Source organism: Scophthalmus maximus, chromosome 1 (genome assembly GCF_022379125.1).
Source record: "Scophthalmus maximus strain ysfricsl-2021 chromosome 1, ASM2237912v1, whole genome shotgun sequence".
NCBI classification, from domain to species: Eukaryota; Metazoa; Chordata; class Actinopteri; order Pleuronectiformes; family Scophthalmidae; genus Scophthalmus; species Scophthalmus maximus.
Window position 1 is genome coordinate 19,857,422 of NC_061515.1, and position 26,420 is coordinate 19,883,841.

Here is a 26,420-nt window from a genome sequence, read left to right on the forward strand (position 1 = left end):
ACTATAATCATCCAAAAAGTGCAATGAGATTCAACATGAATAAAACGGGGACCAAAAAGTATCAGTCTGACGAGGCTTTTAATCAATACTTCAAAACTACTTAAATATTTGACACCAATGAAGCACAAACACTACAATCATTTCTATGCATCTTCATCTTAACATTAAGGGTATATTTGAGCCAGAAGATCATAGCCTTTTGAAGCCAAGGTGTCTGAATGACCTTTTGACATCAATCTTTTGCAGTGCAGGCTAGGTTGACAGTTAAAAAAACAAAACAAAAAAATATCATAATTAAAACTAGTGGAGTAGAAAGACTTGTAAGTAGTTTCATTCAAAAACAATATTTAGTTATGATAGAGACTTAAATACAAATATTTTATGACGACTCAATTCTGTCCTTAAAATGTCACGGTTTTAAATATGAAAGAAAAAAAGATTTAAATATTTACAAAATATATTACAAAAATGTGTAAAGTTAAATTATAGTAGTAAATCTTAAACTGTATCCAAGTGTTAAAATCCATTGTGATTGGACTCAGCCATGTATGAAGGAAATCTTCAAAGAGCAGCACTGCAATAGAGGCAAGTAGAAAGTGGAATACAATAACAGTGGGGAGTGTTTAATTTAGCATTTAATGAAACAGGCTCTGGCATCAAATCTCTACTTTGCTCCAAAAAAAGGAGGCAAGCCAAATCTTTGATGGAAAAAGACATTATTTAGCCCTAAATAAAAAAAGAAAACTGAGCTTCAATAAGAGATGCACTCCATTCCTTTTTGTACAGACGCAGTACGATCTAGAGTTGGGAAAAAGGTCTCCGATTCTTTGAAATGACCAACAATAGATGTTATTGCCACCATTACTAAAAAAGCCCTGGCATCATATTATTGTAGGAATTCAGCAACAGCACCAAAAAAAATCCTTCAACCTTTCCAATTTGTCTCTACTCGGTGCTGCCAAAGTGTGAAGTTACCCACAGCTTAATCTGGGAAAAAACATGGAGTCTGGTCTGTTATTATCCTATTCCACTTTCAGATTCTCACGGTCGCGAGCAGGGCTGCTGCAGCAGGTCTTGGTCGACTGTCTTGCTCAAACACGTCGCAGCGGAGATGCAGGCTGACTCAGGATCTGGCTGTCATTCTTTTAGGCAGTCTCGTGGTGTGATAGGTCGTTTCCAGTCGACATCATGCTCTTGGTGATGGGGAGAAGGTCATCAGCTGTGCACCGACAGTCCGTGTCCCAGGGAGTCAATTATTTCTCCTCATTTCCTCTTCCTTTTTATTGGTTTTACTGCGTGTGGGTGGCTGTTGTGGACTTTTTTTTTCATTAGTAAACACAACCATTCTCCTGTGTTGTATTTTGTCTTTTGGGAGAGTGTCACAGCACAGGCAGCATCATTAAAACTCCTCCAAGTGCTCCTTGAAGTCTGTTGTAATCCAATACGTGTAAATGTGTAGTTGCACCTCCCTGCACTCCTGGGAAGAGGCACTCCTGCTGTATTGCTCCTTTGTTTTTAGGCCAAAAATGTCTTAAGCCTCAGATCACAGGGCAATAAATGGTGGTGGCTGCACTCCTGTCGGCCCGTGTTTGGTTAATTCCACTCTGGCCTCATGTAGTTGGGGATGCACTGGCAGACTTGGTGGCTGTAGTAAAACCCAGCCAAGCACACCCGCCTGGGCTTTCTGCATGGTAACCTGTAACAACTAGAGAGAGGGAGAAGAAGGAGGAGGATGTGAGTGAAACTGCAATATCAAAAGGAAGATGAAAAGAAGGGTTGTGAAGTAGGAGGAAGAAGAAGAAATTAGAATAAAGACAGAGGGGAATTGAAAAGAGGAGTGGGGCATGAGGAGAAAGAGGATCGAGAGAGAATGGTGGAGGGAAAGAGATTAAAGTTAAGGGGAGGTAGACAGGAACAGAGGAGAAATAAAAAGAAGAAGATAAGAAGATAATATTCCCTTGGCATGCATACCATTGATGAATCAGATCTTCACATCCCTTCTGGATAAACCCTAATCCAAGTTTTGTTTGTGCATGCATCAAAAGAATCTGTGTGTGAGGGAAGGAGGACTATATTTCTCCAGAGAGGGCAGGAATAAGGCCACGTTCTGGGAACTCTCCTTTTCAAAATCACAGTAGGTGTACGGTGTTCTGTGTACCACCTCCTGTGACCAGATGTTGAGTTAAACCAAAAAATAGACCAAAGAAAGGAAAGAAAGAGGGGATGGAATAATATTGTCCCACACTGCCCTCTCTGTTTCATCGAGATGCACTGATTTGTACCAGTAAATTCATAAAAAATTTGGCTCTCCTAAATTTTTTTGTGGGCTGGTTCTGCGCCGGCCCTGGTAAAGTGGGCGCCCCTATGCAAGATTTCTGATCAGCGCCCCCCCCCAGCCCAAACGTGTTTACAGTGGCCTACATGACAACCATCCCCCGCCCACCCAATTATTTGTCCAACGCTAATCACCACTTAATAGAAGGAGATAACGAGCTTGATCAGGAACCAGTGTGTGTGCGGCCCGGCGAGAAACTCAGGTAGATCACGTCCACTGACGGACAACTTATAAACAGAGGAGCAGTCAAGTCAGTGCCTTGACATAAACTTTATGTTTGCGGCGCCCTTAGCATTTGCCTTCACATCCTATGCCTGGGGCCAGCTCTGGGTTGGAGCAGATATGAAATTGTGTGACTGAGTACATCCCCTCCTCCTGATTCCTCCTCCACCCAGCCCCCTGATCAAGGTCAGATGATGCACCTATGGGACACTCACTTGTGGACGTCTTGTTTCTGTTGAGGCTTGTTATATGTTTGATGATGAAAGTAAGTTGTTAAGTGTTCTTTGACATGCAAAATTCAACCTTTTACACAGGTTCACTGCTGCTTTTTTGTTGTTGTCTTGATGCATTTGTTTTGCTTGTGTGTGTGCCATTTTCTGCCTTTATTGTCTGTCAACTGGGTTGTTTATTTCGGATTATTCTTAAAGTTTAGTCATGTTTCTTTCATGGCATCTGGGTGACATGTTGCTAAGGGGCTACACTACGGTGGCCCTGAGAGCTCACAGCACTGCCACTTAAGAAAACACATGCAAATAGACAAAACACAAGCAAATTAAGATAACATCTTCATCAATCAGACAACACATGCGCAGCATTTAGAAAACGCGCTGCAAAAAATACACCACAACACAGGACATTAAGAGAAAGCGCTGCAAAGACCTCAACACAACACATTAAGAAAAAGCGCTGCAAAGTCCGCAACACATTAAGAAAAAGCACTGCAAAGACCGCAACAGAACACATTAAGAAAAAGCGATGCAAAGACCACAGCGCAACATATTAAGAAAAAGCCCTGCAAAGACACCGCAAAACAACAAGTGTTTCCAGAGGACACTTTTTGTTTGTGTTTTTGTTTCCAGAGGACACTTAAAAGTGATGTACACGTCTGGACACGCTTGTTGTTGACGCGGATTTTGACTCAGAGAGCTATTAAGCTTCTCTTTCCGTCAAGTGTTTTTGATTTATTTTAACCAGACGTGAAAAAAGTGTCCTCTGGAAACACGTCCGCGGCCTATTTGCATCGCTTTTTCTTAATGTGTTGTGTGGTGGTCTTTGCAGCGCGTTTTCTTAATGTGTTGTGTTGAGATCTTTGCAGTGCGTTTTCTTAATGTGTTGTGTGGTGGTCTTTGCAGCGCGTTTTCTTAATGTGTTGTGTTGAGGTCTTTGCAGTGCGTTTTCTTAATCTTTTGTGTTGTGGTCTTTGTAGCGCGTTTTCTAAATGCTGCGCATGTGTTGTCAAAGTGATGAAGATGTTTTCTTAATTTGCTTGTGTTTTGTCTATTTGCATGTGTTTTCTAAAGTTTCAGTGCTGTGAACTCTCAGGGCCACCGTGCTACACAGCTTAAGTAAGGTCCCTCACTGCATGCGAGAGACGGAAAACGCGTCTCCCCGCTGAACAAAAAGAAGCTATCGCTGATAAGGCCGCCGCCAATTTATGCAAGCAACGTCTGGAGCTCGAGTCTGCGCAGTAGAGACCGTGGAGAGCGGCATCGAGTTCCCGCCGCTGCACCGGCGCGACCAATCAGCAAGCCAATCTCGGCTGTCTCCCGTTTTTATAACATCAGACGACGATCTTTTATCGTTTTTATCTTCTATCTTTTTTCGGAGTTTTTAATGTAATTGATATCATATATAGTCTCCGTGGAGCACTGGGACACTGTCGTTTGAGGTTGGCTGCTTGAGGTGAGCGGACACCCCTGGGGTTTCTTCAGTCTATCTATGAAAGTGATAAAACGTTAAACATTTTATTCACTTTATTGGTTTCAGTAACTTGTTAAACCCCTGCCATTTTTTTATTTTGAATATCACAATAAACGTTTGAATTATTTAGAAAAAGTATTTTTTGTCATTATTAAATAGTATTTTATGAAGTGTCTTCGCAAACTATTACTACTACTGCTATTTCGGTTTGGCTAAACCTGGTAATTAGATTAGAAGGTAAAAATATGTCCAGCTTTGGTAACTACTAATCTCTATAAAGAACTGTATTGTGTAGTTAAACATGTTTTATTCATAAATAAGTTATTTTGTATTTCCTATATGAAATTACTGGATAAAAAAAGTGTGTTCTAGGTAAGACACCCCCTGAAATTAAGGCTGCAACTACCAATCTACACATTAATTCTGATAAGAAGAAAAAAGCAAATTTATTTCAGACCTCTTGTTCTGAGAAAGAATAACTGCCATCAAAGGTCACGTGTTTTTCTGTGAACTTTCCCATATATGTAAAGCTAGAAATCCCTCCTATCCATATTTCATGTGTTTTTCTTTGTGCCTGTCACTCCATCTGTCTCTGAGCCTGCCTGATGACTGCTCTGCTCACTGTCATCAAGTTCACCCAGTCTCTCTGTAGGCCTCTGGGTTCAGGGGAAGGTTGATCTCTTGCATGCTGGCTGTGGGAACCACAACATGTATGCAAAAATGAGCTAGCAGCTGAGACCATGGTCGAATGTTTAGGACGCCCTGTATCCATAAAAGGCCACATGGAAGCTTGTTGGGGAAAGAAAATTGTGGGGGTTTTTTGAGTTTGGAATGTTGGATATGTCCATTGAGATTTTGTTTCTCTCCCCCTCTAACTGACTTTCTCTCAAAACACTGGTTCTCACTTTCTCCCAGGGTGAAGACTGAAGGACCGACCAGGCCGAGTTAGTACCTGAAGCACAGCACAAAGGACCTGTTCTCCAACTGTAGGCCACTGTTTCAGGTAACTCAGTACAGTAAAGACAGTATGTAAAGACCTGCTCTGAAATGAATTATCAATACAGTTATGTCATAATTTTTCTAAAGACACTATGTACTGATCATATATATTGCCATCCCAGAGACCAGGACTTCCTTTGACTCCAGAGACCATGTTACATCACCACTTGCACTCAGTTGCTTCGTAACATTATTTTAGATAAAAAGATGAATACATACTTTATTGAACCCGATGGGTTTAAAGCCATCTTTAAACTCTTACTTATAAGGAGTTGATGTGTTCTGGGCCTGTCAACAGACCAGTGATCCTGCATACAGGTCACTGACAAGTGTAGTGGTGTGGAACTGTGTTTAGATAAAGCAGTAGATCTTTATTTTATGCAACAGTAACCAAGAAAAGAGGAACCAATAACTCCAGTGAGTTGTTTAAGCACAGTTTTGGAAACAAGACTTGGTTGCTGTTTTTTAGAATTTGGTTGAGTTTATAAACACACTGTCAGCCACTTTATGTGTAATACACTCCAACTTGGATTGAGAGTACTGGTAGGCCTAAATTCTCTGCTATGATTGAATAATGTAATTAATAAAGATCACAAAAATTGCTTTATTGATGTTCTCTTTGCAGACACATAACCATTTTTATGACCAAAATGTGTGTTAATTCATTGTTTTTTTTGACTTGGAGCATAGGGGGTTCTCAAAGTTGGGGAGAGACCCAGAGTGTGGATGCTTGGAATAATTTCATCCCCTAAAGGAGGCATTGTCTTGTTGCATGTAGCTGAGAAATTCAGTGTCATTCAAAGGTTTAATACCTTCTCTTTAAACTTACCTGCAGGTGTTTGGGTTGAACCTCTTGCCCTGCCGCAGACATGACTGTGGACTCTCTCTGCACTGACACAGGCAGGTGTCGGGGTTCAGGGGCTGACTCCCAGGACAATCTGCTGCACATACACAGCCACACAGGTCATCATCCCACCGCTGGCCAGCAGGACACCACTTCCCCTCACTTTGACCTTCACACTGGCATTCACCTGAGAGAAAAACAGGAAAAACAATGAAGGTAAATTATGAGTGAAAGCCAAGCTTTCCAATATTGTACACCTCTGTCAGTGTAGTTGGACCAAAGTATTTGTGGCCATGTCTTTACTTGTTAAATATTTGCATAAACTTTCCATCACTTCCCCATTTGTCTGTTCTCTTTTGATTTTGCTGTTTTTGTTCATTTTTTAAATGAAGTGTATTTACAGTAAAATCGTCATTGTGAAACTAAGTGTGGCTTTGGAAAAATTGTGTTTTTCAGGAAAACGACCTACTGCATTTTATGGCCTGTACTGGAAGTACAATGTCAAGACCTCAAGCGACCTGCAAATTTCCTGAGATGATGTAACCAGGGAATAATTTATTGCCGTCATTGAAGCCTTGTGTACCAGATGTAGGAGTGGGTGGTGGGTCTTAACTCGTCCACTGAGTACCCACCTACCACCTGCACCGGCTGGCAATCACGCTGTAGCCACGCTCCAAAATATACAGTGGTTTATTGTCCATTTTATTGTCAATGAGACAATTAACACAATTAACATCTCCTGAAAGTTCCTGTCGTCACTGTCAAGCAACGTCTCCCGAGGGTTCCCACCACTCACTGTCCTCCAGCTCTGTCTCCAGAAGTGTCCCAGCAGTTAATGTCCTCTGGCACTGTGTACTGAGATGTCCCATCAGTCACTGTCCTCCAGCTCTCTCTCCAGACGGGTGCCACCAGTCACTGTCCACAAGAGGAGTCCCACAAGTTCCTGATCATCCAGCACTGGGTTCTGAGATGTCCTGCCAATCGCTGTCCTACAGATCTGTCTCTTGAGAGGTCCTGCCAGATGCTGTCCTCTAGCTCTTTCTCTAGAGTAGTCCCACCAGCCACTTTCCTCCAGCTCTGTGTCCTGAGAAGTCCCAGCAGTTGTTGTCCTCATGCTCTCTCCAGATTTCCAGCCAGCCGCTGTCCTCCAGCTCCGTGTACAGAAATGTCCCGGCAATCACTGTCCTCCAGCTCTGTCTCCAGAGGAATCCCACCAGTCGCTGGCCTCCAACTCTTCTTCAGAAGAGTCCCAGCAGTCGTTTTCCTCCAGCACTGTGTACTGAGATGTCCCGCGTGCTTCAAGAGGAGTACCGGCAGTTGCTGTCATCCAGCAGTGTGTACTGAGATGTCCTGCCAATCGCTTTCCTCCAACTCTTCTTCAGAAGAGTCCCACCAGTCACTGTCATCCAGCTCTGTCTCCAGAGGAGTCCCAGCAGTTGCTGTCGTCCAGCAGTGTGTACTGAGATGTCCTGCCAATCGCTTTCCTCCAACTCCTCTTCAGAAGAGTCCCACAAGTCACTGTCCTCTAGCTTGTATGCTAGAGGAGTCCCACCAGTCACTGTCATCCAGTGCTGTCTCCAGAGGAGTCCCAGCAGTCGCTGTCCTCCAGGTCTTTCTCAACAGGATTCCCAGCAGTTGCTCTCCTCCAGCTCTGCCTCAAGAGGATTCCCAGCAGTTGCTGTCCTCCATCTCTGTCGCTAGAGGAGTCCCACCAGTCATTGTCATCCAGCTCTGTCTCCAGATGAGTCCTAGCAGTCGCTTATATCCAGCACTGTGTACTGAGATGTCCCGCCTGCCTCAAGAGGTGTCCCAGCAGTCGCTGTCCTCCAGCACTGTGTACTGAGGAGTCCCAGCAGTTGCTGTCCTCCAGCACTGTGTACTGAGATGTCCCGCCTGCCTCAAGAGGAGTCCCACCAGTAACTGTCCTCTAGTTCTTTCGCTAGAGGAGTCCCACCAGTCACTGTCATCCAGCTCTGTCTCCAGGGGAGTCCCAGCAGTCACTGTCCCCCAGCTCTTTCTCCACAGGATTCCCAGCAGTTGCTCTCCTCCATCTCTGTCGCTAGAGGGAGCCCCACCAGTCACTGTCATCCGGCTCTATCTCCAGAAGAGTCCTAGCAGTCGCTGTCCTCCAGCTCTGTGTACTGAGATGTCCCAGCAGTTGCTGTCCTCCAGCTCTTTCTCCACTGGATTCCCAGCAGTTGTTCTCCTCCTTCTCTGTCTCCAGAGGAGTCCCAGCAGTCGCTGTCCTCCAGCACTGTGTACTGAGATGTCCCGCCTGCCTCAAGAGGTGTCCCAGCAGTCGCTGTCCTCCAGCACTGTGTACTGAGGAGTCCCAGCAGTCGCTGTCCTCCAGCACTGTGTACTGAGATGTCCCGCCTGCCTCAAGAGGAGTCCCACCAGTAACTGTCCTCTAGCTCTTTCGCTAGAGGAGTCCCACCAGTCACTGTCATCCAGCTCTGTCTCCAGGGGAGTCCCAGCAGTCGCTGTCCTTCAGCTCTTTCTCCACAGGATTCCCAGCAGTTGCTCTCCTCCACCTCTGTCGCTAGAGCAGCCCCACCAGTCACTGTCATCCAGCTCTATCTCCAGAAGAGTCCCAGCAGTCGCTGTCCTCCAGCTCTGTGTATAGAAATGTCCCGCCAATCGCTGTCCTCCAACTCTTCTTCAGAAGAGTCCCAGCAGTTGCTGTCCTCCATTTCTGTCGCTAGAGGAGTCCCACCAGTCACTGTCATCCAGCTCTGTCTCCAGATGAGTCCCAGCAGTCGCTTTCCTCCAGCACTGTGTACTGAGATGTCCCGCCTGCTTCAAGAGGAGTCCCACCAGTAACTGTCCTCTAGCTCTTACGCTAGAGGAGTCCCACCAGTCACTGTCTTCCAGCTCTGTCTCCACAGGACTCCCAGCAGTTGCTCTCCTCCAGCTCTGTGGCTAGAGGAGCCCCACCAGTCACTGTCATCCAGCTCTATCTCCAGAAGAGTCCTAGCAGTCGCAGTCCTCCAGCTCTGTGTACAGAAATGTCCCGCCAATCGCTGTCCTCCAACTCTTCTTCAGAAGAGTCCCAGCAGTTGCTGTCCTCCATGTCTGTCGTTAGAGGAGTCCCACCAGTCATTGTCATCGAGCTCTGTCTCCAGAGGAGTCCCAGCAGTCGCTGTCCTCCAGCACTGTGTACTGAGATGTCCCGCCTGCCTCAAGAGGTGTCCCAGCAGTCGCTGTCCTCCAGCACTGTGTACTGAGGAGTCCCAGCAGTCGCTGTCCTCCAGCACTGTGTACTGAGATGTCCCGCCTGCCTCAAGAGGAGTCCCACCAGTAACTGTCCTCTAGCTCTTTCGCTAGAGGAGTCCCACCAGTCACTGTCATCCAGCTCTGTCTCCAGGGGAGTCCCAGCAGTCGCTGTCCTTCAGCTCTTTCTCCACAGGATTCCCAGCAGTTGCTCTCCTCCACCTCTGTCGCTAGAGCAGCCCCACCAGTCACTGTCATCCAGCTCTATCTCCAGAAGAGTCCCAGCAGTCGCTGTCCTCCAGCTCTGTGTATAGAAATGTCCCGCCAATCGCTGTCCTCCAACTCTTCTTCAGAAGAGTCCCAGCAGTTGCTGTCCTCCATTTCTGTCGCTAGAGGAGTCCCACCAGTCACTGTCATCCAGCTCTGTCTCCAGATGAGTCCCAGCAGTCGCTTTCCTCCAGCACTGTGTACTGAGATGTCCCGCCTGCTTCAAGAGGAGTCCCACCAGTAACTGTCCTCTAGCTCTTACGCTAGAGGAGTCCCACCAGTCACTGTCTTCCAGCTCTGTCTCCACAGGACTCCCAGCAGTTGCTCTCCTCCAGCTCTGTGGCTAGAGGAGCCCCACCAGTCACTGTCATCCAGCTCTATCTCCAGAAGAGTCCTAGCAGTCGCAGTCCTCCAGCTCTGTGTACAGAAATGTCCCGCCAATCGCTGTCCTCCAACTCTTCTTCAGAAGAGTCCCAGCAGTTGCTGTCCTCCATGTCTGTCGTTAGAGGAGTCCCACCAGTCATTGTCATCGAGCTCTGTCTCCAGATGAGTCCAAGCAGTCGCTTTCCTCCAGCACTGTGTACTGAGATGTCCCGCCTGCTTCAAGAGGAGTCCCAGCAGTTGCTGTCGTCCAGCAGTGTTTACTGAGATGTCCTGCCAATCGCTTTCCTCCAACTCCTCTTCAGAAGAGTCCCACAAGTCACTGTCCTCTAGCTTGTATGCTAGAGGAGTCCCACCAGTCACTGTCATCCAGCTCTGTCTCCAGAGGAGTCCCAGCAGTCGCTGTCCTCCAGGTCTTTCTCAACAGGATTCCCAGCAGTTGCTCTCCTCCAGCTCTGCCTCAAGAGGATTCCCAGCAGTTTCTGTCCTCCATCTCTGTCGCCAGAGGAGTCCCACCAGTCATTGTCATCCAGATCTGTCCCCAGATGAGTCCTAGCAGTCGCTTTCCTCCAGCACTGTCTACAGAGGAGTCCCAGCAGTCGCTGTCCTCCAGCACTGTGTACTGAGATGTCCCGCCTGCCTCAAGAGGAGTCCCACCAGTAACTGTCCTCTAGCTCTTTCGCTAGAAGAGTCCCAGCAGTCGCTGTCCTCCAGCTCTTTCTCCACAGGATTCCCAGCAGTTGCTCTCCTCCTTCTCTGTCTACAGAGGAGTCCCAGCAGTCGCTGTCCTCCAGCACTGTGTACTGAGATGTCCCGCCTGCCTCAAGAGGAGTCCCACCAGTAACTGTCCTCTAGCTCTTTCGCTAGAAGAGTCCCACCTGTCACTGTCATCCAGCTCAGTCGCTAGAGGAGCCCCACCAGTCACTGTCATCCAGCTCTATCTCCAGAAGAGTCCTAGCAGTCGCAGTCCTCCAGCTCTGTTTACAGAAATGTCCCGCCAATCGCTTTCCTCCAACTCTTCTTCAGAAGAGTCCCAGCAGTTGCTGTCCTCCATGTCTGTCGTTAGAGGAGTCCCACCAGTCACTGTCATCGAGCTCTGTCTCCAGATGAGTCCCAGCAGTCGCTTTCCTCCAGCACTGTGTACTGAGATGTCCCGCCTGCTTCAAGAGGAGTCCCAGCAGTTGCTGTCGTCCAGCAGTGTGTACTGAGATGTCCTGCCAATCGCTTTCCTCCAACTCCTCTTCAGAAGAGTCCCACAAGTCACTGTCCTCTAGCTTGTATGCTAGAGGAGTCCCACCAGTCACTGTCATCCAGCTCTGTCTCCAGAGGAGTCCCAGCAGTCGCTGTCCTCCAGGTCTTTCTCAACAGGATTCCCAGCAGTTGCTCTCCTCCAGCTCTGCCTCAAGAGGATTCCCAGCAGTTTCTGTCCTCCATCTCTGTCGCCAGAGGAGTCCCACCAGTCATTGTCATCCAGCTCTGTCCCCAGATGAGTCCTAGCAGTCGCTTTCCTCCAGCACTGTGTACTGAGATGTCCCAGCAGTTGCTGTCCTCCAGCTCTTTCTCCACAGGATTCCCAGCAGTTGCTCTCCTCCAGCACTCTGTACTGAGATGTCCCGCCTGCCTCAAGAGGAGTCCCACCAGTAACTGTCCTCTAGCTCTTTCGCTAGAAGAGTCCCACCTGTCACTTTCATCCAGCTCTGTCTCCACAGGAGTCCCAGCAGTCGCTGTCCTCCAGCTCTTTCTCCACAGGATTCCCAGCAGTTGCTCTCCTCCAGCTCTGTCGCTAGAGGAGCCCCACCAGTCACTTTTATCCAGCTCTATCTCCAGAAGAGTCCTAGCAGTCGCTGTCCTCCAGCTCTGTGTACTGAGATGTCCCAGCAGTTGCTGTCCTCCAGCTCTTTCTCCACTGGATTCCCAGCAGTTGTTCTCCTCCTTCTCTGTCTCCAGAGGAGTCCCAGCAGTCGCTGTCCTCCAGCACTGTGTACTGAGATGTCCCGCCTGCCTCAAGAGGTGTCCCAGCAGTCGCTGTCCTCCAGCACTGTGTACTGAGGAGTCCTAGCAGTTGCAGTCCTCCAGCTCTGTGTACAGAAATGTCCCGCCAATCGCTTTCCTCCAACTCTTCTTCAGAAGAGTCCCAGCAGTTGCTGTCCTCCATGTCTGTCGTTAGAGGAGTCCCACCAGTCACTGTCATCGAGCTCTGTCTCCAGAGGAGTCCTAGCAGTTGCTTTCTTCCAGCACTGTGTACTGTGATGCCCCGCCTGACTCCAGAGGAGTCCCAGCAGTTGTTGTCCTCCAGCTATTTCTCCATAGGATTCCCAGCAGTTGCTCTCCTCCTTATCTGTATCCAGAGGAGTCCCACCAGTTGCTGTGCTACAGCACTGTGTACTGAGATGTCTTGTCAATCACTTTCCTCCTACTCTTCTTCAGAAGAGTCCCACCAGTTACTGTCATCCAGCTCTGTCTCCAGAGGAGTCCCAGCAGTTGCTTTCCTCCAACTCTTCTTCAGAAGAGTCCCACCAGTCACTGTCATCCAGCTCTGTCTCCAGAGGAGTCCCAGCAGTTGCTGTCCTCCAGCACTGTGTACTGAGATGTCCCGCCTGCCTCAAGAGGAGTCCCAGCAGTTGCTGTCGTCCAGCACTGTGAACTGAGATGTCCTGCCAATCGCTTTCCTCCAACTCTTCTTCAGAAGAGTCCCACCAGTCACTGTCCTCTAGCTCTTTTGCTAGAGGAGTCCCACCAGTCACTGTCATCCAGCTCTGTCTCCAGAGGAGTCCCAGGAGTTGGTCTCCAGCTCTTTCTCCACAGGATTCCCAGCAGTTGCTCTCCTCCTTCTCTGTCTACAGAGGAGTCCCAGCAGTCGCTGATCTCCAGCTCTTTCTCCACAGGATTCCCAGCAGTTCCTCTCCTCTATCTCTGTCTCCAAAGGAGTCCCACCAGTTGCTGTGCTACAGCACTTTGTACTGAGATGACTTGCCAATTGCTTTCCTCCAGCTCTGTCTTCAGAAAAGTCCCACCAGTCAATGTCATCCAGCTCTGTCTCCAGAGGAGTCCCAGCAGTCGCTGTCCTCCAGCACTGTGTAATGAGATGTCCCGCCTGCCTCAAAAGGAGTCCCACCAGTTGCGGTCCTCCAACTCTTTCTCCACAGGATTCCCAGCAGTTGCTCTCCTCCAACTCTGCCTCATGATGAGTCCCAGCAGTTACTGTCTTCCGCCTCCAGCTATGTCTCAGATGGCTCTCGTCCGTCACTGTCCTCCAGCAGGGTCCCACTGTCACTTTCCTTGAGCTTGGTCGCCAACTGGCTCCAGTTCTGTCTCCCTAAGGCATGCACATGATCTTTTTCCATGTCAGCATATGTTCATCCTGCAGAGGGTCTTTGCCCGCAACACTGGCATCCTGATGTGCTTCCTGTCTGGTATTCTGCTATTTATGTATCTCGAGGGACTCTCGCGGTAACGTATTGTGTCACTTCCGGTTGTTGTTGCTTCTGTGAACTGTGTTTATCCACCGCTCCTCCTCGTCTCTCTTTAACACTGCAGTTTCCTCTATTTGGACAACTATCCGCTCCACTCTCCCTTGTTTAGTCTAAACACTCACAGCTCTCTTCTTCTTTTAGCAACTCACTCGCTAACTCACAGCAGTTGACACGCCCTTATCTGCGCTCCGCACCGTTGCTTAGCTAGTTAGCTTTAGCAGCTAACAATGGCTTCTTCCTCTCCTGCTGTCTCCTGCTCTGTTTGCTGCATGTTTAGTTACTCCTCTGCCTCCTTTAGCGATAGTGATACTTGTAGTAAGTGTAGTTTGTTTGCTAGGATGGAGGCGAGGTTCAGTCTGTTAGAAGCGCGGCTCTGCACCATGGTGAGTAAGTCGTTAGCCAGTCCCCGCTAGCCGCTCCAGTGTAGCTTCTTTAGCTCCTTCAGCTCCCCCAGCAGCTCCCGAGCAGCTGGGAGGACAGGGCGGCTGGGTGACTGTCCGCAATAAGAGGCACAGTCCTAAACTGAAGCTCACGGTTCACCACCAACCACTTCACGTTTCTAATAAATTCTCGCCTCTCGACACACCCGCTGAGGAAACAACTCTGATCATTGGTGACTCTGTTTTGAGGAACGTGAAGTTAGCGAAAGCAGTGACCACAGTCTGTGTCCTAGGGGCCAGAGCAGGCGACCTTGAATCCCACCTAAAACTGCTGGCTAAGGATAAACGTAGATATGGTAAAATTATTATTCACGCCGGCAGTAACGACACCCAATTACACCAATCGGAGGTCATGAAGATGAATATTGATTCGGTGTGTACTTATGCAAGAGCAATGTCGGACTCCGTAGATTTCTCTGGACCCCTGCCCAACTTGAACAGTGATGACATGTATAGCCGTACATTATCACGAAACCGCTGGTTGTCGAGGTGGTGTCAAGATAACAATGTGGGCTTCATAGATAACTGGCGCACCTTTTGGAGAATTCCTGGTCTGATGCGGAGAGACGGCATTCATCCAACTTTGGATGGTGCAGCTCTCATTTGTAGAAATCTGACTCGGTTACCTAGACGGTCAAATCGTGACATTTCAGAGTTGGGACCAGGAAGCAGAGTTGCAGTCTTACATGCTTCTCTGCGCTTCTATTACAGCAGTCGCCCCCACAAAACCCCATAGAAACTATTTCTGCCCCACGACCACTTCAATTATCTAAACCAAAGGTAAATAAAAGAGGTGTAATTCACACAAATCTCATAAAGTTATTATAGTGGGTGATTTCAACATTCATGTGGATGTTGCCAACGACAGTCCTAGTTCTGCCTTTAATTCGCTCATAGACTCAATTGGTTTTACTCAACATGTAAACAAACCCACTCACTGTTTTAATCACACCCTCGACCATGTTCTGACATATGGCATAGACATTGACAATCTAATAGTATTTCCTCAAAACCCTCTGTTCGATCACAACTTGGTTAGATTTGAATTCTCCATTATTAACTTTACTGAATTTGGAGAAAAGTTCTATTACAGCAGGTGTCTATCAGAAAACTCTGTTAGTAAATTCAAAGAAAAAGTTCCTTCGTTATTTACTCCACTGCCATGTGTCGATACAGTGCAGGATAGTTATCAAAACTTTACTCCCACACAAATTGATGATGTTGTTGATAGTGCAGCAGCCTCACTACGTTCCACACTTGACACTGTCGCCCCTCTGAAAAAGAAGACAGTCAAACAGAGGAGGATAGCTCCATGGTTTAATGCACAGACACGTGCTTTAAAACAGACGTCACGTAGGTTAGAAAGGAAGTGGCGTTCCAATAGTCTAGATGACTCTCACCTAGACTGGAAAAATTGTTTAATTACATATAAGAAAGCCCTCCGAAATGCCAGAACCAATTATTATTCTTCACTAATAGAGGAAAATAAAAACAACCCCAGGTTCCTCTTCAGCACTGTAGCCAGGCTGACAGAGAGTAAAAGCTCTACTGAACAGTCTATTCCTCCAACTCTAAGTAGCAATGATTTCATGAGCTTCTTTACTAATAAGATTATTACCATCAGAGAAAAAATTTACCAGCCTCTTCCCACTAATAGCACAGACACACTGTCTTCTGAACCAATAGTATCACCTAATTTATATTTAGAATGCTTCTCCCCTATAGATCCGGCTGAGCTGACTTCACTTGTCACTTCATCCAAGCCATCAACCTGTCTTTTAGATCCTATTCCATCAAGGCTATTTAAGGATGTATTAGCTGAAATTAATAATTCCATATTAGATCAGATCAATTTATCTATATTAACGGGCTATGTACCAAAGGCCTTTAAGGTGGCAGTAGTTTAACCTTTGCTCAAAAAAATGAATCTAGACCCAGATATCTTAGCTAACTATAGACCCATATCAAACCTCACCTTTATCTCTAAAATCCTTGAAAAAACTGTTGCTAACCAGTTATGTGACTGTTTACACAGGAATAGTCTGCTTGAAGACTTTCAGTCAGGGTTAAGAAAACATCATAGTACAGAAACAGCACTACTGAAGGTTACCAACAACCTTCTCATGGCCTCAGACAGTGGACATGTTTCTATTCTCGTCCTTTTAGATCTTAGTGCTACATTTGATACCATCTTTCACAAAATTCTGTTACAGAGACTAGAACACATTGGGATTAAAGGAACAGCACTAGAATGGTTTAAGTCCTACTTATCTGATAGATTTCAGTTTGTTAACATTAATAACAAATCTTCCATTCATACAAAAGTGAGACATGGAGTACCACAAGGTTCTGTAATGGGACCGATACTTTTCACTTTATATATGCTTCCTTTAGGCAATATTGTAAGAAAACACCACATCAATTTCCATTGCTACGCTGATGATACCCAGCTGTATTCATCTATAAAGCCAGATGAAACTAATCAGGTAGACAAACTTCAGGACTTTAATTTTTTACTTCTAAATTCTAAACTGAGGTAATTTTACTCGGCCCTAAACACCTCAGAGAAACATTATCTGATCATATAGTTACCTTGGATGGCATTACCTTGGCCTCCAGCTCTACTGTAAGAAACCTTGGAGTTACCTTTGACCAGGACATGTCCTTTGACTCACACATAAAACAAGTCTCTTGGACAGCCTTTTTTCACCTGCTCAATATCAAGAACATTAGAAACATCCTATCTCAAAAGGATGCTGAAAAACTAGTCCATGCATTTGTTACTTCTAGACTGGACTACTGTAATTCATTACTGCTAGGATGCCCAATAAGTCTGTGAAAAGCCTCCATTTAATCCAAAATCCCACAGCACGAGTTCTGACAGGAACTAGAAAAAGAGATCATATTTCTCCAGTGTTAGAATCTCTGCATTGGCTTCCTGTAAAATTCAGAATAGAGTTCAAAATACTGCTCCTAACCTACAAAGCCCTTAATAATCAAGCTCCATCATATCTTACAGAGCTCATAGTTTCATATTATCCCAATAGATCAATTCGCTCTGTAAATGCAGGACTACTTGTGATTCCCAGAGTCTGTAAAAGTAGAATGGGAGGCAGAGCCTTCAGCCACCAGGCTCCTTCCCTCTGGAACCAGCTCCCAGTTTGTGTCAGGGAGGCAGATACCCTCTCTACATTTTTTAAATTATTATTATTATTAATAATAATAATATTAATATTAATATCATCACTAATAATAACAACATAATTGTATTTTTTTATTGTAAGTATCAGTCTGGTAGAGATTAAAGCGGCGGTTGTACAACTGTCCTCTCTCTCTCTTCTCTCCTACTGTCTCTCCTCCCACCCTCTTTCTGCCCACTTCTCTTCTCTTCCCCATTTCACTCCTCACCCCAACTGGTCGATGACCGCCCACAACTGAGTCTTGTTCTGTCAGAGATTTCTTCCCGTTAAAAGGGAGTTTTTTTCTCTCCACCATTGCCAAGTGCTTTGCTCATTGTGGGATTTGTTGGATTTTCCCTGTAATATTGTAATATTGACCTCCCTATGTAAAGTGCCTTGAGACAATGTATGTTGTGATATGGCGCTATACAAATAAAATTGAATTGAATTGAATTTCGCATGCTGAGAAACCTTGTCTTCGTTGTCTCGGTAAGCTTTTCTTTCAATATTTCTCCCCCTGCACCTACCTGCTTTGCATCTGCATTTTGTGTCCTGAAAACCTCATCCACCTCAATGTTTTCAGCTTTAAACAACATTTTAATCCATAACTTACATGTATTGTGATCCAGTTTCCAGCCTGGATCGCAGCTGTCCTCAGTCAGTCCATTTCGACAAATGCACTCACAGGTCGATTCCTGCAGAACCCTGTTGGGCCCACAGAGAGCCAGAAGACCCGAATCCATCACATCTGGAAGCCACATGGAAAGTAAGTAAACAATGCAATTTAATGGTTTTCCAGCATCATCTTGACTTTCTGTTCATTTAGTGTTTAACAAATCTACTTTGCGTACAAACACTATTTTAGGTTCTTGGTTGAGCTTTTTTAAGTTTCAGAATCAGAATCACAACTGTGGTGCTTCAGTTCAGCCTCCAAAGAAGATGATACATATTGTTTCAATTCATATTCATTGCACTAAAGTTGCTTGTGGAAATATAGCCCTGAAGCACATTCCCAGGAAAGATCTATGTGGCATGGCCAAAAATCATATATATATAATTACATAATTTGCATTAGAAATCATTCTCATTCGTATCTATTTTAAGTCTGCTCTTTTCAACAATCCAATAAGAGATTTAAAATTTTTTAAAGTAGATGGGGATGGTAGGTGTTGTGGCTCACTACATGCTTGAACAAGTAAAAATTTCAGACACTTTGGGTTCTCATGTTACAGCTGAATAAACATTCCCTCGAGGCAAATTGGTTTCCTTTCATTTCCCGCCCAGGCAAAGGCATCATGTGGCTGTGGTGGAGTTTCTAGAGAAAATTGCTCAACTGAAATGTGGATCGCAACACACAAACCTAACCTGCCCAATGGGGTTTTAAGGTGCAGTTACATTTAAGCCGACACTACTCTCTGGTTCAGTGGTGTGTGTGTGTGTGTGTGGGTTTGAGGTTGTGCAACTTTTCACTCCTACCCAACTCTGCAGGAGATTGTGTCCAACTCCATTGGTGAAATCACCTAATGTTGTGTTTGCTTCTCTTTTGCCAGGTCTCCCATCCTGAACCTGCTGCGATGACCCCACACTATACTAACACTGGTCTGTCTGACGTATTTTGCCCATGAGGTAAATCCCGGTGTGTGTATTGTAATCACTTCATTTTCAGCTTGAATGTTATATGTTTGACATCCTCATCTATACCCTTTTATCCTATGTTTTTAAAATGAATTTTTGCCCTGGTGATTTGATTTGATGGAGAGGCCTCAGGAGCTGAAAGCACCTAGCATTTTACAGGCTAACAAGCAAAACTGACAGAACCTTTCACCAGGTATGAAAAGGTCAAGAAGCAGTGGTCTTTCTGAGAGTGTCCTGAAATGATTCAAGTCCAAGACGAGAACTTCTTGGTATCAATTGGTAGCTATGTGAGTGGTCTGTCTGGTTTCTTATAGGCATTCAGATGGCTCACAATTGTAGATACAGTTGCACCAGACGACTAAAACTCATTAGATTCCCTGTTAAAGTGTTTTAAACAAATTTGTAGCTGGATGCTCCAAAATGTCTCTTCACTCTCTCTTCAACTGATCCAGAATACTGCTGCCGAGGTTTTGAACCAATTAAACTATTTCTGCTTATAAGAACCATAAAAGTTCAGAAAATAATTAGTTTTCAGATTCAGTTTACCAGCCTTTGTAAGAATCCAATGACTGGTCCATAAATAACTAAATGGCTTTGGTCCAAAATACTGATCTATTGAACCAGTATAATCCCCATTGACCTCTCATGTCAGCTGGGTCAGGATTATTTTCTATTACCAAGGTTAAAACTAAATATGGTAAAGCTGTTTTATAGCCACTATACTTCCCAAAATTGGGAAAAAAATATCGAAAACTAAAAAACGGTACTGAGCACCTTTACTCAATACATTACTCAAGACATTGAACTTAACAGTAGTGCTTTGGGTTTTCTTCTCTGTGCTTTGGTTGTTTTTAATTCTGCTTTCTTGCTTTTGTTTGTGCTCTGTGAAGCACTTTTGGTTTCCAGTAGTATCAAAATATACTATACAAATAAATATGCCTTCCCTTCATCATACATCAACAGAAACGTAAATATTTACCTGTCTCTCTCTCAGAGTAGTTTATGACATTTGTAGAGACGCACATACAATTCACTGGATCCCATAATGACCCTGAGGCGCAGGGAATGTCAGGAGGGGAACACCTACGAACACATAAACACCATGAATCCATGAATCGAAGAACACTGACTCATAAATGTTTGTAAATGCCAGCACACGTCACTCTCACTCACAGGTGATCTGTTGCGGCTCGTCTTATGATGGAGTGGAGCGGCCGCTTGGAGAGGCATTCGCACGAAGTGTGGTTGACAAAGGTTACCATGACAACTGAGCGATCCATCCTGGGATGGGACAGTTCCATCAACTGGCAGGAAAAGAGATGGTAAGGGGTGTTTAAGTACCAAACTACACAAAGAAAATATGAAATAATTAGATTTATTATATCCCTTGGGTTTTTTCTTCTGCTGCTGTAGTTACAATAATAATGGTTATGAGTGTTTTAGCTGTAGAAGTTGATGTAACTGTTTCAGAACTGCAACTGTACGTGAGAGAGTTGTATGTGTCGGTGTTCAGTCACAGCCAAAATATGTCCCACTTACATAACTGGGCAAATTGTTGTTTTTTCCTCTTTCTTTAGGCAATTTGAGTTGTAAAAGCAGAAAATACCAACATGGTCATGTAATGGAACAGTGTGCAAAACAAGTAAGAATAAAGCAAATCCAACACTCACTGTCTTGTTTACAAGTGAGTGACTTGTATTTGTGCAGTAAAACGCCTCGCTGTTGCAGCATCCACCACACCGATGCAGCGCCACACATCGGGGGAGGTAGATTTGACTGGTGGATTCTGGATATTCTTTAGCGACCTCCACACACACCTCTCTGGGCTGGCATGAGGTCCGCTGGATCTCCTCTAGGATGACTGAAAGGTATGGAATTGTGAAACTGTAAATTTAAGTACAATACAGCTTTTGGTGCAAGATTTTGTGGTCTTGGGGCAATGACGAGAAATCATTTTCATCTTGAATAATTTTTTGTACTTCTAGTTTTAATTTTTCCTCTTTTCATCTAGGCTTCTTTTCGCGATTCAAAAAGGATTCCTTTGGTTATGTCACCACTGCTCTGATTTCGAAGCATCTTCAATCTGATCACATTTTTAGAGTAAAGTGCCAGTGGAGAAGGTTAAAAATCTCCTCCTTTAAAAGGTTCTAACTTCTTCTTGTGCTTGATCGTTATGAGCCTTGTGGAATTTAAATACATTCTCTCAGATATCACTGGTCTGCATCTCAATATTTACCTCCCAAAGTCTCGTCAACTTTATAAAGAGCCTCCTCCCTTGGCTGACCCCAGAGATCCTCATCGCTAGAGTAGACTGAAGGGCTTGCTGCAGTGGATGAAAAAGAGGGGGACGAGGAGGCTGGCCACAACTTCTTCCTCAGGCAGTGCTGAAGCAAACTGTATTCAGGGTACAGGAGCTGTAATAGCTGATCCATACTCGTTACTGTGTCCAAACTGGGCTGGTCATCTGACAACACCGGCGCCTGGAAGACCGCAAACACACAGAACTTTAATAAAAAATGGAACGTGAAGAAAATAAAGCGTCACTAAAAGACAAACAAAGGAAAATCTGTTTTTTGGCTCTTAATTAAAAAAGAGGTGAACATACTATTTATATTTTTAAATGTAGGGCATGAGGTTGATTAGTTCATAGTCGTTTTTTGAGGAAAACTGTTATATACAACAGATTTTACAGCATGAACTTTGCAGCTTTGAGATGGATAAACACTGAAACCCTCAGCTACCAATGTGTTGTAACATGTTGCTGTTGGCTACTGTTAGTTATTATGGGTATGAGTGTCATCTTACCTACACACACACATTGTTGCATTCGTGTTCTCAAGGAGGCTGCAAAATTTCCTCAATGCCTCAGTCTCTGCTTTTGCAGTTTATTTATAGCAGTCAAACCAAGCTTTTTAAAAACTACCTGAGGCAAAGTGCTAAAATTTGAAAGTACATTCCTTGCCGCTGCAGTGCTGTAATCTGGTCCAGTTTACCCATGTGCTTAAATTTTTATTCCACATTTTTTCATTATTTCCTACATCCTTTTTTGGGGTAAAATGGCGTGCTACCATTCCTAAATTTGTGCTCCATGACATGCTGTACCTCAATCTCATGAGATTACCTGAGACCTTTTGAGGAGTCCTCAAATGCAGCACTGGGGCAGTTTAAATGGACCAAACAGACTGGAGAGTCTCTAATTCAGCCAACACCCACATTACATTATGCTTACTGTACAGTGAGGGCTTTGTGTGGCTGATCAGGTCTGTGCAGGAAATCCCAGTTTGCTGGGGATAACTCTCTATAAACCATTTCTGCTGTGGGTCGTTCCCATATGATTTTTTTGCCATTATGATGGATGATGGTTGTACTACAAACGGATACAGTAGATGAAAGACAAAAGGTTAATTGTGTAACCGACGAGCTATTGGCAGCGGCTCCATCTAAATGGGACTAAATGTCAACTGGGAGTTTGAGTGTCACATGTTAATTCTCACTCCGGGGAGTGTGAGCGATTGTTTAACTTCCCAGGCTGAGAAGGAGCAAACTGGCTCAGCTGGTATTACCTAAACAGAAACCAGATCTCTGCACCGTTATCAGTCTCGCCATTTATCTCTTTCCAGCTCTCTCCATGCTTCCCCCTCCCCCTCCCGTTACTCTCCATCCATCTCATCTGTCTCGACATACTGTATGTATTTTTGACCTCCCTTTTCTATCAGTCTCGAAAAAATGTTTATTCAGTGGAACATTTTGCAATTCTTGAAAAAATAAGAATTGTTTTAAACCATATCACGTGAGGCTGTATATAGGACATAGCACACAGCAGTGCTATGTGATGAATTGTAACGTCATCTTGCCAAATTTCATGGCAATCCATCCATGAGATGGACATTTTACTCAAAACTACAGAAGTCAACTGCCTGCTAAAAGAAGTGTGAGGGGTTTTCATCTGTGACGTAAAATAGCATAGACAAGTGACAGGGCAATTCCAGTAAGTGAAGTGGGTGTGTATTGCAATACTGTAAAATCTCTAAGAGTTGTAATGACACTGGAGAATTGACTAATGTTGTTTTTCTCTGAAGGTCTTCCAAGATTTTCTCTTTCTTTTATTTCCCCATCTCCTTTTGTGTAAAGGGATTTCACGACATGAGGTCATTGCTGTGTGACTCTTGAGGTCATGATTGACCAGTCATTCTTCCACTGCACTGGGGTGTGTCCATTAGATACTACTGGCACAGCACGCATATGCGCACCCATGTATTTCTCACACGCTCGGTTTTATGTATGAGGCGATTGTCACATATAAACACACTATTTCTATTTAAATGTATCTTTAAAAAAAAAATTGGTTATTAGCCAGCCCCCGTCAAAATGTAATTTCTAATTCATTCATTCAATTCCAAGGGGAATTACTTTTGATCTCTTCCTGTGCATTTGGACACACTGTTTAACAAGTAAGGGAAAAATAACCTCCTGGTGGTGTACTAGTGCTATGAAAAACATTTGTGGCAAGACACAATCGTCAATTTTGTCAGAATTCAACAGACCTTGAAACTTAAGTTTCTAGGCTCACTCAGGCGGTCGACACTGAAACCCTTTGAACAGAATTGTGCTCATAGTTGTGAATACCCCGCTTAACTGGGGATCAATGAAGTGTTTCAGATACTGATTAAATTCCATCACGCACAAAAGTGCTCAGTCAGAAGTTTGGAATTAAGTGTATGATTTTAATCAAATGAGGATGAAGCAAGGCTTTGAATGACACGCAGGTTGCTCCTAATGGCTTTTCTGATTGCATTAGAGCTACAACTACTGCTGTTTACCAGTTATTTGAGTTAAAATTTGTATGTATTTATTATACATAAAACATAGTATATATACGTTATGTTATACATAACATATACTACAACTTTGATACCTAGACATTTGTTATGAAAAACTATAAATGGACACAAATTCAGCCAAATATATTTAATTACTTTTACTAAAGAAAATGGTTTTGGCTTTGTTAAACTACAAAATGGATTGTTGTACCTGAACATGGCTTATTTTTCTTATTTTCTACTTAAGTTCTTAGTTCAAAGCAAACATCCATGACACCAGATCATAGAACTGGACTGGTGAGTTGTGTTGTGTTGTGTGTATTGATTCTCAAATCTCTTGATCTCAAGGAGATATCCTAACCGTAGCAATAAATATTTCAATAGATAGTCCAGCATTTTTTGTTTTGATGGTGATTGTGAAGCTGTCATCACTCCATAGGTGTTCAGTCGGGTTGAAATTTTTATAGATGATAGAGAAATGAAATGCCTCACCTCTGTGCCCATGTCTCCAGTTGGGTAATAGTCCATATAGTCTTGTCCTGAACACAAATTGGTGACATTAAGCATCCATAGGAGCAAAGCTGGTATCCACATAGTGAGGAGATGGATAAGTGAGGAGAGGAAATGTCAGGGCAGTGGAGGAGGAAGTTGGTGAATTTAAAGCTTGACAGAAAGGAAGGAGAGGAAAGTCTGAGGTGAGGAGGAGGAGCGGAAGGGTATCACAGACTCGGCAGGTATCGCTTTGCTCCGCTCTTCATTCTATCCTGGGACAAAGTTGCTCTTCGGGCGCAGGTTCTTTGAATTCGTGAAATCTTCTGAATAAATCATGATGAGGAAATCGTCGCTTCTTGAGTTTCAAACATGGCTCCTTTTTTCCCCTTTTTTTTTCCTCAGAGGAAGGCTTCCCTCTTCAGCGGCACGTCCATTCTTGCTGTCGATTTGTTTTATCTTCACTTTCTCGACCTTGGATTTTTGTGTCTTTTTGTATTTGTCGATTCTCACAATTATCTCCCTTTTTCTCTCCAGCCTTGGTTGTCCTCTCCAGTCTCTTCTCCTTGCCCTTCCCACTGGTGCACCTCCTTTCTTTCTTTATCTATATTTTCCCTTCACACAACAGCTGTGCTCTTCTCTCCCTCCCTCTCCCTCTCTGATTATTACTGGCTCTTTCTGTCTCCTGGTTTTTCCTCAGAAACCTTCAGGGCAAAGCACTCTCTCTGTCTCTCCTTGGACATTTTTTTTGTGCTGCTGCTGCTTTCTATCTGTCACAGCTTTTATGTTAGGCTGTTAGGGAGAGAAAATCCTTTTTCTGCAATTTGAGGTTTTGAAAAAAAGGGAAGCAGGAGGTTTTAAAAAAGCTTTTGGTGTTTAGATCTTGTCCAGACAGAGGGAATGTGCATTCTGCTACTAGCTGTATGGCTGGAGTGAGTGATGGAAAAATACAAGAATGGAAGGTTTGTGTCTTGTTGGTGACGTGAAGGATCTGAAAGAGAGGATTCTTGTGTTGTAACTGATTAGATTACCCCCCACCCCCACCCTTTACATGACAGACTATGATCTGTCAATCCACCCTTCCTTTTCTCACACATTCCTTATTCTCCATCTTTGCAATTTCAGGTAATGGGACCAGCTGCCATCAACAATTTAGAGATGTATGTGTGTGTGTGTGTCCAATAGCAGCCAGTGGTGATGAATGTATCTCTAAGTGCCTTTTTATGAGCTGCTAATACCTTTGCTGTCTCTCTCTCAACCGTTTCTGCTTTATGTCAGCTGCCCCATCTCCTGTCGGTTTCTCTTCTCCTCAGTAGCCACTACTTCGATGTCAAGGTGTGTGTGTGCGTGTGCGTGTGTGTGTGTGTGTGGCAGAGATAGAACCTCACACCTGCAGCTCCAAACAAATTTTCCGTCTTTTACTCTTTCACATTTTATCAAGCTCCATCTTTGTCTTTTACCCTCCCCCTCTCACCTCTTCTCTTTTTTTCACTCTCCCTGTGGTTTGTCCATTCATGGTCCCAAAAAAGACTTACTTCACATACCTCCTTAACCATACTGCCCCAAGGCTTTGTGTCATGGGGGAGGAGGGGAGAGGGTATGGAGAGGTGAACAGCTTTGTCTCAATTATGATATATATTTTTTTTCCCTCTCCCAGGACAAGCCTGTTACCAACAACTGTAAAATATATTATGGAGAAGACGGACAGTAAGGCGAGAAGAGAGACAGGAGGCCACAACAAGGAGGAGGGAGAAGGAGGTGTGTCTGGCTCGAATGAGAAAACATCCGATTTTTGGGCCAGTCACCGCCAGTCTTTTGAGGGATTAAAGAAGCACAAACGCACGCACCCGATGGCAAGTGTATGCTTGCAGTACGTTTTATGTGTTGAAATCCGTGCAACCAAATTCCACATTCCAGTCATTGCTTTCTCCATTTCATCATGTGAGTTTGGAGCATAGAACTGGAGATGATAGAGAGTGAGATTATCAGTATGACATGCCAGGCGTTATGCTGTTAAGTAGAAATCAAACCTTAAGGCTTGCTGAAACTTTTCAGGTCTAATTTGTATATTTCTTTTAAAAAGTTGCGAACAGACCGAATCCCCTGCTGCTTGAAAATGAACTCTGAATATGTATTGGGTGGCATTTACTTTCAAGAAAGGATTAACTTCTTCCTGGGGGGGAGGGGCTGACAACAAAACAAAAGACTGCTGAAGCCTGCGCAACAGTGGGGTCTAGTCAAACAAATCTAAGAAAGCTTCAATTTTTTGATGAAATTGACTTTTTCTTATTATGGCATTGTCTTGGGAGCTTCTCAGTGCAAAGCTTTGAACATGGCCTTCCTTCAGGCACAGCCTAGTAACCAAATAAAAATCACATTGCATAACTCATTGCCGTTAAATGTTCATTAATAGTAATAATTT

General features: G+C 44.5%; 1 protein-coding gene and 1 long non-coding RNA gene across 3 annotated transcripts; one reads left to right on the plus strand and one right to left on the minus strand.

Moving 5' to 3' along the window:
• Positions 1-61: 61 nt before the first annotated feature.
• Positions 62-24,378, minus strand: LOC118309826 (vascular endothelial growth factor C-like). Of its 2 annotated transcripts, XM_035632368.2 has the most exons (9): positions 24,237-24,378; positions 24,002-24,048; positions 20,926-21,169; positions 20,360-20,550; positions 19,863-19,993; positions 19,669-19,772; positions 17,668-17,802; positions 6,087-6,288; positions 62-1,705 (listed from the first exon to the last, which is right to left on the minus strand). In XM_035632368.2, exons 1-9 carry the CDS (start codon positions 24,265-24,267, stop codon positions 1,594-1,596), a joined length of 1,197 nt encoding a protein of 398 aa, XP_035488261.1. In that variant the 5' UTR covers positions 24,268-24,378; the 3' UTR covers positions 62-1,593. The 2 variants fall into 2 exon arrangements, with proteins under 2 accessions (XP_035488261.1, XP_035488250.1); XM_035632357.2 differs by lacking the exon at positions 24,237-24,378 and having other exon boundaries at positions 24,002-24,133.
• On the plus strand, positions 3,442-6,539 carry LOC118309832. Its single transcript, XR_007030322.1, has 3 exons — positions 3,442-4,240; positions 5,174-5,261; positions 6,093-6,539. It is a non-coding gene; the product is annotated as an uncharacterized LOC118309832 (long non-coding RNA).
• Positions 24,379-26,420: the final 2,042 nt, after the last annotated feature.

What these genes read in the sequence shown, in the direction of transcription:
- LOC118309826 (XM_035632357.2), bottom strand. Translation starts at nt 24,103, where the DNA reads ATGTGGATACCAGCTTTGCTCCTATGGATGCTTAATGTCACCAATTTG. An exon ending in CGAGCCGCAACAGATCACCT is followed by an intron (nt 19,773 to 19,862) that starts GTGAGTGAGAGT and finishes ATGTGTTCGTAG; the next exon opens with GTGTTCCCCTCCTGACATTC. An exon ending in GAAACTGGATCACAATACAT is followed by an intron (nt 6,289 to 17,667) that starts GTAAGTTATGGA and finishes TTTTTCTCTCAG; the next exon opens with GTGAATGCCAGTGTGAAGGT.